Here is a 15388-nt window from a genome sequence, read left to right on the forward strand (position 1 = left end):
GCTGAGATGTCTGCAAGCAGAAGCACAAAGTTCTTCAAGATGCTCTTATCTGTATTTAAATGGGAGTAAGAAAATATCTGTGATCTATTTCAAAGAAAATATCTGTGATCCACCCTTTTGAGGAGTAGTGACTTCAGAAGAGGGTGACTAGAGATTAAAGGAGGGTTATACCTTCCCCTAAGTGATACCTTGGCTTCTCTCTCTGCTCCAGTAATATCCTAGTGTTCTTCAATCATAACAGTACCATCTTGAAACTGTCTGTGTGTCTGTCTTCTCTACCAGATTGGAAGGGACCATATTCTTACTTATCTTTTTATCTCTGGTACCCAAACCAGTCCTTAAGAGAGGTGCTATTGGACGAATGAGTGGAGAAGTAGGTGGATGGGTTGACGGATGGATGGATGGATGGACAGAAAGGATGGAATGGGACAGTTTTGCCTTCAGACTAAAGTCTCCGAAAGGGTAATGCTCTTGAATCTAACTCTGTCACTCTTTCTCCCTCATTCTATTCCCAATAACATCAAGAAAATGTTTTATATTTAACAACTGCTGAGTTCACTGATGGGAAGAAAGCTGGCATTTCCCTCCCAGTGAGTGTGCTAAAGAAATACTGGAGGAAAGAAACAAAGAAATCTTTAACAATAAACATTGGATTACAGCATTAAAAACCTCCCTTACTCTAATGGAGGTACAATTTGGAGATAAACCTAAACCACCTTCCTCCCTTCCTCTCTGTGGCATATGATTAAAATCTGCTTTGTTCCTCTAATTTGCTATTCTCAAATTACCACACTGCTGCTGGCACTGCAAACTCAGACTTTGTGGCTGCCCTTGAATTACTGTACAACTTTTCCTCCTTTTTTTCCTTTTAATCAGCACTGAACCAAGAAGGTGCCATCTACACCCGGTGAAAAACCTATGTCTCCAAACATGGAGACAAAAGGTGTCCTCAAGGTGACCAACCCCCATCCCCCACCACCATGATCCCCTAGCAGAAATAATCTCCCTTGAGGTTTGGAAACACACGAGGTGAAGTTATCCTTGACTTGGCTCCAGGTGGTATACAGTGTTTTTCCCTCCTCTGACTCCAGAGATTTTATTATGCTTCTTCCTAAGCCTTCCAAACAAACAGAGCCTGACAAGGACATAGCTAGTACCTAAATAAAAAAAACTTTATTTTCATATTTTTCTAGAAGTTTTCTAAATACCATGGCCTAGGATTACTAAGAACTGACTTCCATAGTCAATCCGAAGACTACACGGTAAATTTACTTTGGATAGATAGATAATTCTATGACATCATCCTCTTTTCTTTCCCTTTGTAATTTTTTGAAAGTTCAAAATACAAGCAATGTCTGTCCCATGCCAAACTTATAAAGGGAAAAGGAAGACCTCTTTTAATTGTGTAGGAATGTTAGATGCCAAAATATTCAAAAATACCTGAACAACTGATGGTAGTTTTCATTTGAAGGTACACTGAGCTACATTGAGCCACATATTGACTACAGAAACTAGAGAAGAACTAAAACTGTGGTCCTTCGATGACACTTAAGAAATCAATTTACTTTCTTTACCCAGAAATGTGGTCACTGTGAGGTTTTCTCCCTGTGTTATTAACAGTTGTCAGTGGAAAAGAATTATATCCCTTAGACTACCAAAAAAGATTCAAAAACACAATAATGGTAGTATTTAGTGTATAATCCAAGACATCATATCTCATCCTAATTTTGCTAAATAGGCAAATTCAGGCAAATCATGGCTCTGGATCTCAATTTAATCAACTAACTAATTCACATTATGAGCATACAACTCAAGAAAATCAAGAGGCACATGAGCAGAGAGAAAGATGTTGCTAAATAAAGAACCAATAATTCCCAGCATTATAACATTGTAGATGATACCTACATATGATAAAGATCATGGGCAGGCATACATGTAAAAACCAGCCCTCAAAAATAACATCAGTTAATAACATCAAGGAAAAATTACTAGCCAATTTATTGATTAGGCTTTTGTCCTCTCTTCTATTAAAAAAGTTAGTTACTGATTTTTTTAAGGTTGCTTAATTTTATTATCAATCCATTTGTAACTGATATCGTATTCAAATTTTCACAGTTTGCATGTGAAAATTCTGATTCAGTCAATCCTTTTCACACTAACATTCACCATTAAGGCCTAGTGCCTCAAAGATGCAAATTACACTTTTGAAATGAGAGGTAATAGACCAAATCGTAATCTGTTAATATGTTAATTGCTTCCCCTGCAACAGAATAATCATATTTAAAACCTTAGCATAATAACAGATCTATTCAGACAAAGCTCTACTGCACATCTAAGATCCAAATCATGTTACCAATATTAAATTATTTCTTTGAGGGATCTTACAGACCTTGAATTTATTTTAATCAACATTCACAATAATCTCCTGGAAACTAAACAGGAAACAAAATTTGCCATTGGATATATCTGAGACACATAAATAGTAAAGAAAAGATAAATTACTGCAGCATAATTTACAAAGTTGTTCCATGACATGTTTACTTCAAGTTTGAATCCTTTTGATAGGATTTAAAAATGTATTATCCAATGTTCATGACACTGTCTCAAAGGGTAACTTCCCTAGAGTGAAAGTCCTGTTTTGTAACTCAGAGTCTTATAGCTTGGAGAGGACTTTTTGTCATTTGTTAGTCCAAGCTAGAAAATGAAAATTAGGAGAAGGAAAGTGCTTTTCCACTGAGACCTCTGAGGCAGCTGCCCTATTTGCAAAATAAAATGGAGAAGCTCTCATTCAGGTGGGAACTGCCAAACAAAGAAAATATGATCAAGCACTCTTGGAAACAATTCCAAAGCTCAAACTCCATTGGTTTGATCTACAAGGATGCCCCAAACAGAAAGACAGACAAAAAAGTAAGACCCATGTAATAGTTCCTTTCATATCACATGACTTCTACAACCACTTGCGTGAATACTAAGGATTCTCTTATCTGTGTCTCCAAGTCAGACATCTCTGCTGACTTTCATTCCTTATTTCCAACTGTGTATGTGTGTTAGTTGCTCAGTCATGTCTGACTCTGCAACCCCAGAGACTGGGGCTCACCAGGCTCCTCTACCCAAAGGATTCTCCAGGCAAGAATACCAGAATAGGTTGCCATTCCCTTTGGGACCACAACCCACTCTGGTATTCTTGCCTGGCTACCTGAGAATTCTCTACCCAGACACCCCACAGGCACTATGAAGTCTACATGCCCAAACTCCTCCCCTAATCTGTTTCTCCTTTATTCTGTCTTCTCAGAATCAGCTTCATGGGTGTGGGATCCATGCTAAGAAGGACCCATGCTTTGTTTAATGGTCTCCTCCCTGGTGGCTCAGATGGTAAAGCGTCTGCCTGCAATGCAGGAGACGTGGGTTCCATCTCTGGTTCAGGAAGATCCCCTGGAGAAGGAAATGGCAACCCACTCCAGTACTCTTGCCTGGAAAATCCCATGGACAGAGAAGCCTGGTAGACTACAGTCCATGGGATCGCAAAGAGTCGGACACAACTGAGCGACTTCACTTTCACTGTGATCTTGAAATTCTTAATAATTTTTAACAAGAGGCCTCAGATTTTTATTTTCCAGTGGGTTCCCAAAACTTGTGGTCTGTACTGTATTGGTGACACCATGACCCCTGTCCCTGAAACCAACCACCTGGGACTAATCCAAGATTCTCCCTCCCTTCATTTCTATATCCAGTCACGCTGATCATGCCCAAGGTTTTACATCAAGCACAAGTTCACCGTGTTTTGCATGCTTTTTTCCCTTCTTCAAAGAATTGATTTTCACTTGTCCTTTAATTATTAATCAAGATTCATCTATACCCAGTCTGATACAGATGCCTCCTCTTGGTCCTCCACCCATACACCTGTCCCTATGTCTGTCATGTTGTCCTTGAATCATTTTCTTGTCTCTCTTCTTCCAAATGACTGTGAGCCTCTTGATGTCTGATTTTATTTTCTTTTTATCTCCAGTTCCTAGCTCTGTGCTTGGCATATAGAAGATATTTTTAAATGCTTATTGACTAAGATTGAAGTTATTTCAAAAAACCTTTACTAATCCACTTTTGAAAAGTATGATGGCTTGATCTATACAAATGCTCTTTCCCTTTAGAAGGAGCTTCTTTTTTTTCCAGAGTGATCCTCTCACTTCCCTCCTGCACCTTTAGGCAGAGTCACCAAACAAACAGCTCGAGAGCTTGTATTACACCTCTAAGGCATTTTTTCACTGTCCTCTAGGGTCATGGTCCCCTGAGGTCACTTCTGCCAGTGAGAACAGCTGGGCCTCCTATGCCTCTGGGATCTTCCAGACATGGCTGGCTTTATACACAATGATTTGTTTGTGCCAAGGAGTTGCCAGAGCTCCTCCACAATGCCACCAAGAGTCCAGGATATAGGAAGGCAAGAGTGGGAAACGTGGCCCAGAGGGACAAGAATTCTCTCATTAACCCTGAGTCCCCATAAACACTCTCACAGACATTCAACACTTCATCAGACTGGCCATCATAGGAAATCCTGTTTGAAAAACAATCTCTTGATTTGGCGGGGGATGGGAGTCAAAAGGAGGCATTTCATCTCCAGCATCAATGTCTAATTGGTACTTCAGTTTATTGTGATAGACACACCTGGATGGATTTCTTTATTCACTCATTCATTCACTCACTTGCTCAAACATTCACTGAACCTCTACCAAGGGAAATGTGCCAGGTGAGGTATTATCCAGAGAGCTAAGGGTCAAAAAGCTCCACACTCAAGAAAGTTAATATTACTATGAAATAGATAATTTCCATTAAAGCCTTACTATTCCAAATGTGGTTCACAGAACACGGCATCTAGAAGCCTGCTGGAAATGCATCTAGAAGCCTGCTGGAAATGCATCATTTCAGGGCCCTCCTCAGGACCGCCTGAATCAGAAATATGCATTTTAACAATGGCACAGAAGATCCACATGAATATCCGAAACTGCAAAGCATTTACACATCCCTCCCAGGAGCTGAATGCCACCTCCTTTTAGCCTGAATTAAATTCAGATCTCAGCTGCAAAACCTGCCCTAAGGGCTCCTGATCATAATTCCATTTTCCCCCATCTACGGACTCCACATGTGGCTCTCTGCTATTTCATAGGAGGAGTAACTTGCATCCTTTCCCACACAAAGTGGAAACAGAGAAAGGACCATGCTAGCTACTGAATGCCTATCACTCATGCATGTGAATCTCAGATTCTCTATGCAACAAATTCTGATATTTCCATTCCTGCCATGTTTTCAAGAGTTCCCAAAATGCCTAGTGAGTAAAAGAAGTAACAACTTAAGAATTCAGTGACTGAGGGACTTGATTCAAGCAGTTTATATGTTAAACACAATGCACTGTCGCTGTACATTTTTCATAATCAAAAGAGGGGGTCTCAAAGTAAGACTTCAAATAATTAGAGTTGAAAAAAAAATGAGATTCAGCTGGAGAGCAAGTGCAATTGGGAAATGCTTATGACAGAAGAGCCTGCCCTTGATCTTCTACTCTTAACATTGCAATACACACACACACACACACACAGGTATATGGTTAATATTAAGAATTTCAAATATACATATACACATTTTTTATGCACACGCTGGGATTTTTTACTTAACTGACATCATTTCAAGTACTTATAATTTGCAATCCTGGAGACCCAAGGTACACGGGAGTAGTTCTTTGTTTTACTTAGGACTATTAAAATTTTTTTCAGGAAGTTCAGTAAATTGACAATCACCAAAACCAGCAATTCTTGAGCTTATTGGCCTCAAAATTCCTTTACACTATTGAGGATCTATAGAATTTCTGTTTATTTGGGTGGTATATCTCAATATTCGCTGATCGTAAGTTTTTAAGATAATCAATAATTGATTCATTTAAAAAATAACAAACCCATTGCACATTAACATAAATAGCATTCTTTTATGAAAAATAACTTTGTTTTACAAAATAAAGCCAATTCATTGAGAACAGTAGCACTTTTTACATTTTTAACATCTTTAGTGTCTGGCTCAATAGAAGACAGCTGGATTCTCCCATCTGCTTCTGTAGTTAATGTGTTGTTATGTCTCATATTATCCAGCCTCTGGAAAACTCCATTGTACACTTACGAGAGATTGAGAGTGGAAAAGGCAATCAACATCTCAACAAGAGTGACAAATAGGAAAATAGTTTTTTCAACAAATGGTGCTGGAACAACTGGATATCCACATGCACGAGAATCAAGTTGGACCTCTACTTCACATCATACATAAAAATTAACTCAAAATGGATCAGATGGGGAGTGACTATTAACAGGAAGAGTTTTATTTTGGGGGATGATGAAAATGTTCTGGAATTAGCAGTGATGGTTGTATATATAGTATATATTGTGAATATACTAAAGCTAATGAATTTTATACTTTAAAATGGTGACATTTATGATATCCAAATCACATATCAGTAAAATAATGAATCAAAGACCCAAATATAATAGCTAAAACTACACAGGTATAAATCCCATGACCTTAGGCAACAGTTACTTAGCTATGACACAAAAATCACAAGGAACAAAAGGAAAAAAAGAAAAAACAGATAAATTGGATTTCATCAAAATTTTAAAAATTTTGATACCATCAGACTAAAAAAACCCATAGAATGAGAAAAATGGCTGTAAATCATTTATTAAATAAGAAGTCTGTATCCAGAATATGTAAGAATTATTAGAACTCAACAATAAAACAACAATCCAATTTTAAAATAGCCAAAGGATCCAAATAGACAGTTCTCCAAAGATAGACAAACAGCCAATAAGCACATGAAATGATGGTCAACAGCATTAGCATCAAGGAAATGCAAATCAAAACCACAGTAAGGTATCACTTCACACCCACTACGACAGTTTATAATCAAATAGATAATAACAAGTGTTGGCAAGGATGTGGAGAAACTGAAACCCTTATACATTGCTGGTGGAAATGTAAAATGGAGCAGCTGCTTGGGAGAATAGTCTGGCAAACTATTCAATTCAAAAGATTAAATGGAGTTACTATATGGCCCAGTAATTTCACTCCCAGGTATATACCCAAGGCAAATGGAAAATTTTACTGGAATATTCACTGCAACATTCTTTGAAATAGCCAAAAAGTGGAAACAACCCAAATTTTCATCAACTGATGGTAAACTGTGATCTATTCATATAATAGAACATTATTCACCAATTAAAGGGAAAGAAATACTGATACATGCTACAACATAGATGAGCCTAGCAATTATGCAAGTGAAAGAAGTCAGACACAAAAGATCATTACGTGACTTCATTTTCATCAAATGGCCACAACAGACAAATCTATAGAGACAAAAAGTAGATCAGCAGTTACCTAGGGCTGGGAAGTTTAGGGGGAAAAGGGAGTATGACTACTAAAGGGCATAGGGTTTCTTTGGGGGATTGTCTGATTGTGGTGATGGTTGCACAATTCTGTGACTATCTTAAAGTTATACACTTGAAATGGATGAATTTTATAGTATGTAAATTATATCTCAATAAAACTCCTTAACCTAAAGAGGCAAACAACATCTTAGTATTATTTTGAAAATAGTTTGAACCTCAGGGGCCCCCTGAAAGGATCTCAGGGACTCCTGGGGCTCCCCAGGATACACTTTGAGAATCGCTGACCCAGACAAAACATCTAGTAGGGTAAACTTCCTAGCAGCCATCTTCCTCTCCCCCTTTCTCCTTTGGAAGAGAACCCTGATTTCTAGGCATTGACCTCTCTCCCCTACTCAGACCACCACCAGGAAGGAAGCTGATTCCACTCTGAGTCCGAAGGCACCTTAAGCTAATCAGCACACTCATTTTGATCGATTTCACTCACTGTTCAGGGTGGCAGGTGATAAAATGACTGCAGGACTTTTGCTTTGAATGCTGAGTTGGAAGTGGTTTTTCAATTCCTCTGGAGGGTGTCCCATGAAAATGTGAGAACTGAAACTACTATAACCACTTCACTATAGTCTGAGGATAAAGCCTCACAGAAAGTCAGGATAGTTCTTGAATTAGGTCCCTACTTAACTCAGAATTTCTGGATATGTGAGTGTGTGTGTGTGTGTGTGTGTGTGTGTGTGTGTGTGTTAGTCACTCAGTTGTGTCTGACTCCTTGCGACACCATGGACTGCAGCCTACCAAGCTCCTCTGTTCATGGGATCCTCCAGGCAAGAATACTGGAATGGGTTGCCATTCCTTTATCCAGGGGATGTTCCCAACCCAGAGATCAAACCCAGGTCTGCATTTCAGGCAGTTTCTTTACCATTTGAGCCACCAGGGAAGTGCTGATCCAGTAAATATCTTTAATGTTAAAGCCAGTTTGAATTGGAATTTGTCAGTTAAAAGCACCCAGCTGATATATTGTCCAGTGATGTGGAGCTAACAGTATTGCATCCTCCCCATGGTCCATACACATTGCCTTTGCTCTGAACACATCAAGAGATAAGATCTTAGCAGAGTATTGAAATAACACTACTTTTCTGTCAGAATATACTTAACACAAAGAGCAGGCCCATGTAATCTAGGCATAAATACATCAGAGCTAGACCATGGTATTTAACAAATTGCCTCTCTCTTCTATTCGTTTAGTGTCTGATATTCACTGTACTCTGAATGGCACTCCAGATGAATCTGATAGAGAAAAGAGTTGAGTCGTCCTTATTAGAAGAACATGTGTGGCTGTTATCCGAACCTAGGGTGGATTTCACCTGCAGGCTCATCATGGGGCCTGATATTAAGCACATACGTATGTTTGCAAGTGACCACAAATTCCTGTTAAAACAGATAAGAAACTTAGGATGCAGTAAACAACTTTCTCTTTTTTAACTAAATTAATTAGAATAGTATTCTGCATTTGGGTGATTTTTTAGCGTTTACAACACGCTTTTATAGATTTCATCTCAACAACCCAATGGAGACTGGCAAGTGAGGAATTATTATGCCCATTTCACAGAGGGAAGGCCCAGTGATTCACTGGGGGCCTTACACAGTCAGAAAGTGATGGAGTTTGGGCTTAAAGACATTAGATTCCAAGCCAGAGCCTTCACACTATTTAGAATTAAATCCAATATATCTTCACATAATAGTAAGACAACAGTCAGTATATTTTCATTTCTTACTATGGGCCAGGTATTAAGTACTTGGTATATATTGCATGGGCTTCCCAGGTGGCACTAGCAATAAAGAATCTCCCTGCCAATGCAGGAGACACAAGAGATGCGGGTTCGATCCCTGGTTGGGAAGATCCCCTGGAGATAGAAATGGCAACCTACTCCAGTATTCTTGCCTGGAGAATCCCATGGACAGAGGAGCCTGGTGGGCTTCAGTCCCTGGGGTCACAGAGTCGGACACAACTGAAAGCAACTTAGCACTAGCACTATATATTGCATATTTGATTGTTACAACAAGACCATGAGGTTGTACCAGTATTACCCTCACTTTACAGATGAGGAAACTGAAACCAAACTGGTAAAGTGACTTGTCCAAAGTCACCTGGCTGGTCAATGGTTAGAGCCAGGGTTCAAACCCAGGCAAGTAGTACTCTGGATCACAAGCTCCCAACCGCTTGGCCATACTGCCACTTCAGCAAGAGCAGAGATGCTTGCTGTACACAAGACAGTGTGTAGCTGCACAGAACCCGTGGGCTCAGTAAGGGCTGAACTGATATTTAACAACACAAGCTACAAAGGATTATCCAATAATTGTTGCAGAATTTGATCATACAAAGATTGCCTAAAATAAGCCAGGGCTCAGCTAACATCTTATTAAACGTTACTGAAAGTTGAGTTGTAACAATAATTATTACTCAATTTGACCTATTCTGAAAGACACTACTGCTTGCTTAGCCACCAGCAGTTCCCCGCCCCTTAACACACACACACACCCCTCCATTGCCTCCATGAAGTCAAAGCCCACCTCTCATTATAGAGAGTGAGGAGTACAGATACCAAATATTCACATTTCTAGACTCTTTTACAGCTAAGTCATGGGTATAGGATTCAATCCTGGGCAATGGGATCTAATGAGAGGACTGATGGGAGCCTCCAGGAATGGTATTCCTCTATGATAAAAAGAAATGCAAGAGGAAATCCCACCTCTTACATGGTGGATGTGTTAGTACCTGAAGGACATTCACAACCACCTTATAATGAGAAATCTAAGTGACAAAGGAGATGTGCTGAGGAGGCAGAGTAGAAAGATGGAAAGCTCCTGGTCCATGCAGAGCTGCTGAACAACTCTGAAGCTACCCTACCTCCGGACTTCTCATTAGGTGAGATGGTAAGTGTCCTTATTACTCAAGCCACTTTAACTCAGCTGCTCTTTTACTTGCAGCCTAAACATCCTAACTCTCAAGTTGGAAGCAGCTGAAGAGAAGACAGGGCTCTGGATTCTAAGTAAAATGACATGGCTTCAATCTACTTACTTGCCAGGTGACTCAAGTGCCCTAATCTCTCTGCACCTCGTTTTCTATACCCATAAAATTGAGAAAATATTCAATAACACAATAAAATGGAGATAACCCAGGACAGGAATGAAAATCACATGAGATAATATGTATATAATCTGTCAATAGCAATGTTTTAGTCGAAGGTAATTGGTCTAGGTAACAGATAAACTATAGACTTTATAAACTGGAGACATCCATTCTAACCCAAATCCCCTATTTTACAAAAGAAGAAACACTGATTCCAAATGTCAAATGACTCACTACATGTCACACTGGTTGGTAACATAACTAAACTATGTATCTCCTTATTCTCAACCCAATGCTGTCATGCTGTCCTCATGATGACAGGTATGAGCTACATTAAATACTGGGTCAGTAGCATTCGTTCATTCAGCAAGTGTTTATTGACCACAACTATATGTCAAGTTCGGCTCTAGGAACCTGAAGGACTCCTTGAAGAACAACAACCATAACAAGAGTTTCTACCCTCATGAATTTAACAGCCCAGACACAAATTATGCAATCTACATCTATAAATAATTATTAAGCACCTACTAGGTGCTACACACAGTGCCAGAGTTATTATTCAAATACAAATTTTTATAATTTTCCAGCCAATTCAAATAATAACAAGCATATTTACCAGGACTTGATAAAGAATAAATAATATGAAAAGTCTACAACTTACACAATAAAAATCAGTATTAAAAATGGCAAGCTCATTAGGAGGAGTGGTGAACACCCTGCCAGCATCTGAAAACGTGGACGGAATGGGGAAGATGACTAGAACTCTACTCTACTTGAAACAGTGCTACTGAATCAAAGAAGTGAGAACTAAGCCATGTCCTTCCACAGTCTCCAGACTTGCAGGGTTGGCTTCGTGGGAAAAGACCAGTAGAACCAACTCATTGGAAAAGACTCTGATGCTGGGAAAGATTGAGGGCAGGAGGAGAAGGGGGTAACAGGGGATGAGATGGTTGGATGGCATCACCGAGTCAATGGACATGAGTTTGAGCAAACTCCAGGAGATAGCAAAGGACAGGGAAGCCTGGCGTGCTGCAGTCCATGGGGTTGCAAAGGTTGGACATGACTTTGCGACTGAACAACAACAATAGGGAACATTCAGCAACTCCTTTCCTTCCCCAGGCCCCTGTCTAGGGCCCTAGACTCTCCTTTTGCTCCCTATCCAGTTGGAATTCCTCTTTCACCCCACCTAAACAGTCACATGCAAATGACACACTGGAACAGCATCCTAATCCTATGATGAGACAGAGCAAGTGGCTATCAGGCTGCTGACCCTGAGCCATTACACTGAAAGTTCTTTGTCAGTAACCACACAAATCATATACTTTGGAAAAGAATATTTAAAAGCTATTATTTTGCAAAAAAAAAAAAAAGCATAACTCACACCTTGCATGAGTTATAGAGGGAAAATTTGTGTAACACTCTCTTAACTTTGTGATTCTCTAGACTGGAGGAAAAAGGCAAGCAAGGAACAAAACACAGATGGATTCCCCAGGGAATACTAGTGCCTTCAAAAGTTCTTTTTAAAGAAAAAATCATTTTGTCTTTGTCCTAAACAAATGGAAAGGTTTTTGTGACCTTATGTTCAAAAGTATAATATCAATTCCCAGGTTGGAAATACTCTAGGCAGGTATAATGTCCAAAATCACCAAAATCATCTTTTGATTCATTTTAATTGATTAAATGATAATCACCATTTGGGGGCAGATGTGCTTCCAAATAAAACATTTGATTTTCTCAAGCAATGCCAAAATCAACACTTTGGAACATAGCATTTTAACCTCTTTGGCATCAGTTGGGCCATACAAACTCCAATGTTCCAAATTGTTATTAGATTGGCTACAATCTACTGTTTGCCAGATCATGAGACAGCACATACATGTCATCTGGGGACTATTTATCCATTCTAAGGAAGATTCCCTCCCACAAACAGAAAAACAAAACAAAACAGTGGTGTCAACTCCAAATGGGACAGGACAGGGCAGATAGAGGGCGGAGACAGCTCTGGAAAAGTCAACAGCCCCACTGTCTGTGGCTGACCCCTTTATTAACTACATATTCAATACGGGTTAAAGTTCCTGTACACCCACTTTAGGACTTAAGGTAAAATGTGCAAACTCCTTTCTCTGAAATACAAGACAGTACATGCCAAATGTTTCCGTGCAACCCTGTGGCAGCAGAAAAACTGCCTATCCCATTAATCCTTTTATTATTAAGTGTAATAGCAGTGCTTGGTTCAAAATGAAATCCAAGATCCTCCGGAAAAGTCAGTGGGAGCTCACTTTAATGGGAGGTCATGGGGCACTACATTCCTGCCATGAAACTTACCCCGTTGTCATATTACAAGTTAGGAGTCACTGTCCCTGTGTCACAAGCTCCCACGAAAAGAAAGAAAGAAAAAAAAAAATGGTGGGGGGGTGGGTAACCATTCATTCATTCATTCTTAGTTAACACAGCCCAGAGGCAGATTCTTGCCACTGGGAGACGCTGCTCCCATTCATCTCTCAACAGAATGGGTGCCCAGTGTTTTAAAAACAGCTCACTTAGTCTCAGACCTTCAAGACTTGAGTAGGTGAGAAGAGGAAATTCCAGAGATAAATAAGTAAAGATACTTAAAAGTCAAAAGCTAATAGTGCTTAACCCTAACATGACCTTTCCAGGCTTCGTGCCCTGAATCTTGGGAGAGGGCACACACCTGCCTACATATACAAACACTGAGAGTGCACTCACACGCACACACACACACCATTGCATCTCACAGATCTCCTGCAAGCCCAGAGGCACTTAAGTACTGGAGGATGGAGTTGCCATCAAAGCTGCCTTCGCCTACACAACTCTGGCCTTCTCCAACTTGGTCACGAGCACATGTCACCAATATCCCAAAGGGCGATTTCTCCTGGACCCAGGTCCTGCAGCATTCCCTCCCTGCTGGCCTAACAGCCCTTTTCCTTTCCCTGAAACACTCAGTTTTCAAAGGATTCCTTTCGAGGTAGCTCCAGTCCGAGCAGCGCGCCCCATCCCTTAAGGCTTGGAGCACGGGGCTGCCTGGCCTCTCTCACTCCCAGGAAACTTCGCCGCTGCCCCACGCTACGAGTAAAGGCCACCGGTAGAGAGGAGGCAGGGAGCTGGAGCAGGTCCCTGGGACTGAAGGCACCTTCGGAGCCCAGGCGCCAAAGAAAGAATGAGCGGATCCATGCTGATGCATGCCTTCTCCACGTGGAAGAAGGAAGATTGGGCGACATGTAGGTACCCCTCTGGGTTCTCAGAACTCATATTTCCCGACAGGTTAGGAAACAGAGGGGTTAGAGTCCCCCAGGAGGCAGCTGCCCTGTGTCCACTATCCTAAGCGCAGCGAGACGTGAGCGCAGTGTCTAAGCCAGAGGAAGGGGCCTCGGGAATTGATAATGCACGCCCGGTGCCTGTGGGAGACAGTCCCCCCAACCCCATCCCTTAGTAGGGCTCCCAGACTCAGAGCTGAGGAAGAGAAATCTGCCTTTCTAGTAGGCCCCCGGATGGGTTCCTTGTCTCCACGCGCACGCCCACCCGTAGAGGCCCCCCAGTCCCATGCCCAGCGCGTAGTCCGCTCCCTCGCCCCGGCACCTGGATGTGGCAGGAGATCTCCGAGTCGTCCAGCAGCCGGATGGTGCATTTCATCTCCTGGCTGAGCGATTTGATGCTGGAGCTCCGAAAGTGGATCATTTTCATGGTCCTCCTGCCTCTCGGCACACAGTAGCAGGAGGCGAACATGCACCGAGGCCCGGGGAAGCGAGCAGGAGGCTCGGGGCCGGCGCGGCGCTCGCCCGCGCGGACACACACACACTGCCCTGGACACCCGGGCGCGGCTCAGCCCCCGGACAGCAGCGACAACCGGCGCCTGCAGCCACACATGCCGAGCGGCCAGGGCGCGGCAGGCGGGTCCCTCCCTCTCCACGGTCCCCTCCCTCCGCTCCCTCGCCTCCGCCCCGCTCGCTCCTTTCCCTGCCTCCGCCCCTTGCGAGCGCTCCTGCACCTCCCTCCGCTCGGGCTCGCTGGCCGAAGATGCCCTGAGCCCGAGACCCCAGGCGGGCGCGCTAAGCACTCACTCCCACGCGTGAGGAGCCGCGGCAGAAGAAGGCGGAGAGCGGGCTCACGCTGGTGGCCGGGACGCCCGGGCAGTGGCCTGCTCCGCTGCCGCCGCCGCCTCTGCGTCAGGCTGGGCCCGGCAGCCTCCTCCCTCTCCGGCCGCGATCGCTCTGGCTCCTGAGCGAGCTCGTCCCTGCCCCGGCTCCCCCACGCGCCCGACAGCGCCAAGCTCTGCTTGGCCCCAGCGACTTGGCGGCAGGCAAGGGGGCGTGGAGGGCGATCCTGACCTACACCCGCAGGGAGGATTCCACCGCGGGAGAGTATTATTGGACCTCTGGAACCCTGAGAGTAGCCTGAGGCCCTTGCCTGGCTACAACAGCAATAAGGCTAGTAGACACAGTCGCTGGTACTTTGAGGATTTTTGTAAGCCTTTCTTTAATATTAACTGAGAGTCAGTCTCCTCTAAGAAACTCAGAACCTCCCTTAATCAGTTTCTCGTTTATGTCTCCCAACACCTGGCTAAGATCTTTGGTAGCAGCACTTTGGGCTTCCCTGGTGGCACAGCTGATAAAGAAATCCGCCTGCAATGCAGGAGACCCTGGTTCGATTCCTGGGTTGAGAAGATCCCCTGGAGGAGGGCATGGTAACCCACTCCAGTATTCCTGCCTGGAGAATTACACGATTAGAGGCTATCTGCTCCAGTATTCTCGGACTTCCCTGGTGGCTCAAATGGTAATCCACCTGCACTGTGGAGACCTGGGTTCGATCCCTGGGTTGGGAAGATCCCTTGGAG

General features: G+C 42.6%; 1 protein-coding gene across 2 annotated transcripts in view; it reads right to left on the reverse strand.

Annotated features, from left to right (window-relative positions):
* Positions 1-14473, reverse strand: part of FRMD3 (FERM domain containing 3) — a 347210-nt gene extending 332737 nt beyond the window's left edge. Inside the window, exon 1 of one of the 2 annotated variants that reach the window (XM_061426014.1) lies at positions 14134-14427. In XM_061426014.1, the coding sequence (XP_061281998.1) occupies positions 14134-14280 (147 nt within the window). In that variant the 5' untranslated portion in view covers positions 14281-14427. Of the gene's footprint in view, positions 1-14133 lie in introns of both variants that reach the window. The other variant, XM_061426013.1, reaches the window with a different exon arrangement.
* Between the last annotated feature and the right edge of the window lie 915 nt (positions 14474-15388).

Source organism: Bos javanicus, chromosome 8, assembly GCF_032452875.1.
Source record: "Bos javanicus breed banteng chromosome 8, ARS-OSU_banteng_1.0, whole genome shotgun sequence".
Taxonomy (NCBI): Eukaryota; Metazoa; Chordata; class Mammalia; order Artiodactyla; family Bovidae; genus Bos; species Bos javanicus.